At 31.9% G+C, this 1,736-nt stretch overlaps 1 protein-coding gene across 1 annotated transcript in view; it reads left to right on the top strand.

The window, feature by feature from the left end:
• LOTGIDRAFT_176470 (hypothetical protein) overlaps positions 1-546 on the top strand; it is a gene marked incomplete at both ends in the record, with an annotated part of 8,250 nt that extends 7,704 nt beyond the window's left edge. The window contains one exon of the mRNA XM_009050323.1: positions 530-546. Coding sequence (XP_009048571.1) covers positions 530-546 — 17 coding nt within the window. The remainder of the gene's footprint in view (positions 1-529) is intronic.
• Positions 547-1,736: the final 1,190 nt, after the last annotated feature.

The following is a 1,736-nucleotide window of genomic DNA, read 5'->3' as shown; positions in this document are numbered from 1 at the left end:
CAGGTCGAAAAAGTCTCACAGAATGACTCACATTACGACAATAATATTCCACCAACTGCGACAGATAGTTCACCAGTATATGGTGTTGTCCAAAAAAAGAAAGGTAAATGGATAACTTGTAAAAACTAAAGTCCACCTCAAAATTGTAATTATTATGAATACACATGTATATTATTTGTCATGGAGAGACAGGACAGGACATGATATGTCCCCTACTTTTATAAAGCTTACCCCTCTCCCACTGTTTGGCTGAGGGATGTGTATATTTTTAATATGAATGAATGTGTTTAAATGGAAATGTTATGAAATATGATTTTAGCTAATTGGTATAAATAGAATATTAATATAATAAGCTCTGGTGCCTATTCCGAACCATTACACTTCAAAGAGACTTCCTTTAGTGGCCTCTTTTACTGTGTAACTTGCATTCATTGACCAGTTGGTTTGAGGGGTAAAAAGACGATCACGACAGATATCAGAAGACTGAATGATTTTCTTTCTGTCATAAATATTTTTCGTTCTCTTACAGCAGCTGGAGAAGAATAACTTGTAATTGTTTTAGAATTATCTTTTTTATGGTGTATTCAGATGTACCAATGTATCCATCCCTGATACAGATATGCATAGTTCAATATCTCTAGACAGCTCGATATCGAAAAGGCTTTTGCTATTGTACACTGCAAGTATTTCTTATTTCATAAGTCCAATCAAAGGCAGAAAAGTTGCTCTAAGCTAAACTTAGTTTCATTGAATTTATAGTACTTTTTATTATTATTATTATTATTATCATTTGAATTCGAAATTTGTACATACGCTTATTTTCGTTTTTCTGTTTCTTTGTTTGACATGCAAAATTTAGGCTATAGCAAGCACTTGCTTTGCTTCATATTATAACCATACAATTATTAATCGCCACTATCTCTCCATGTGGAGAAACCAATGTCCGTCTGTTTGTCTGTTACATTTCCTGCTAAACCCTCTCGAAATTAGTTTTAAGTCAGTTTTGATAAAAGTGTATACATAGATAAAAATAAATTTCGAATTTGAGCATTTTTTGAGCGAAAGACCTCTGCTATCTCGCATATCGAAAAAGTTATTGTTCAGTTATTTTTGATTTTCACGATTTTCATAAAACTTGGTATGTATGTATATGATCCAAAAATAAAGTACTCTCGACTTTTAACCCACTATACAACCCGTGTATAAGGAAGTGAAATAGTTTTCATCCGGTTTTTACATTACTTTGAGTATGAAAATACTCAAAATATGAAGATCAAGTGGTAAATTTGGCTGAGACAGAAATATAATAAAGTCAAATCCATTGTTAATCATGTCCGCGACAAGGTAAAGTGAAAATGCAATATACGTACCTATAGTCACTTTAAATATTCTATTTATACTTAACCTGATGTCACCAACACTGTGCATAAATTAATGTACCCGTAAGGCATTTTGTTGCGTCTCCCCTTAGCAATTGAAACCGGTAGATTCGGCAAACCCTCCCACACCCTGAACGAGAGACTGTTTTTTTTAGCGTTTTATCGTTATCTGACCCATTTATGTTTCTTTGCAGTCTACATCGTAATATTTTACTCTAATTAAACTTGTACATGTATTTTTTTGGATTAGCTTTAACAGTAAGTTGATGTTCTTATCTGTGATATAGCTAAATTAATATTTAATTTTATATGTTTTTATATAACAGATATTTATGTTTTGTTGATATTATTTTAACT

This window comes from Lottia gigantea, assembly GCF_000327385.1.
Source record: "Lottia gigantea unplaced genomic scaffold LOTGIsca_1496, whole genome shotgun sequence".
Taxonomy (NCBI): Eukaryota; Metazoa; Mollusca; class Gastropoda; family Lottiidae; genus Lottia; species Lottia gigantea.
Note: the sequence above shows the minus strand (reverse complement) of the source record. Positions and strands in the feature narration are given on the sequence as shown.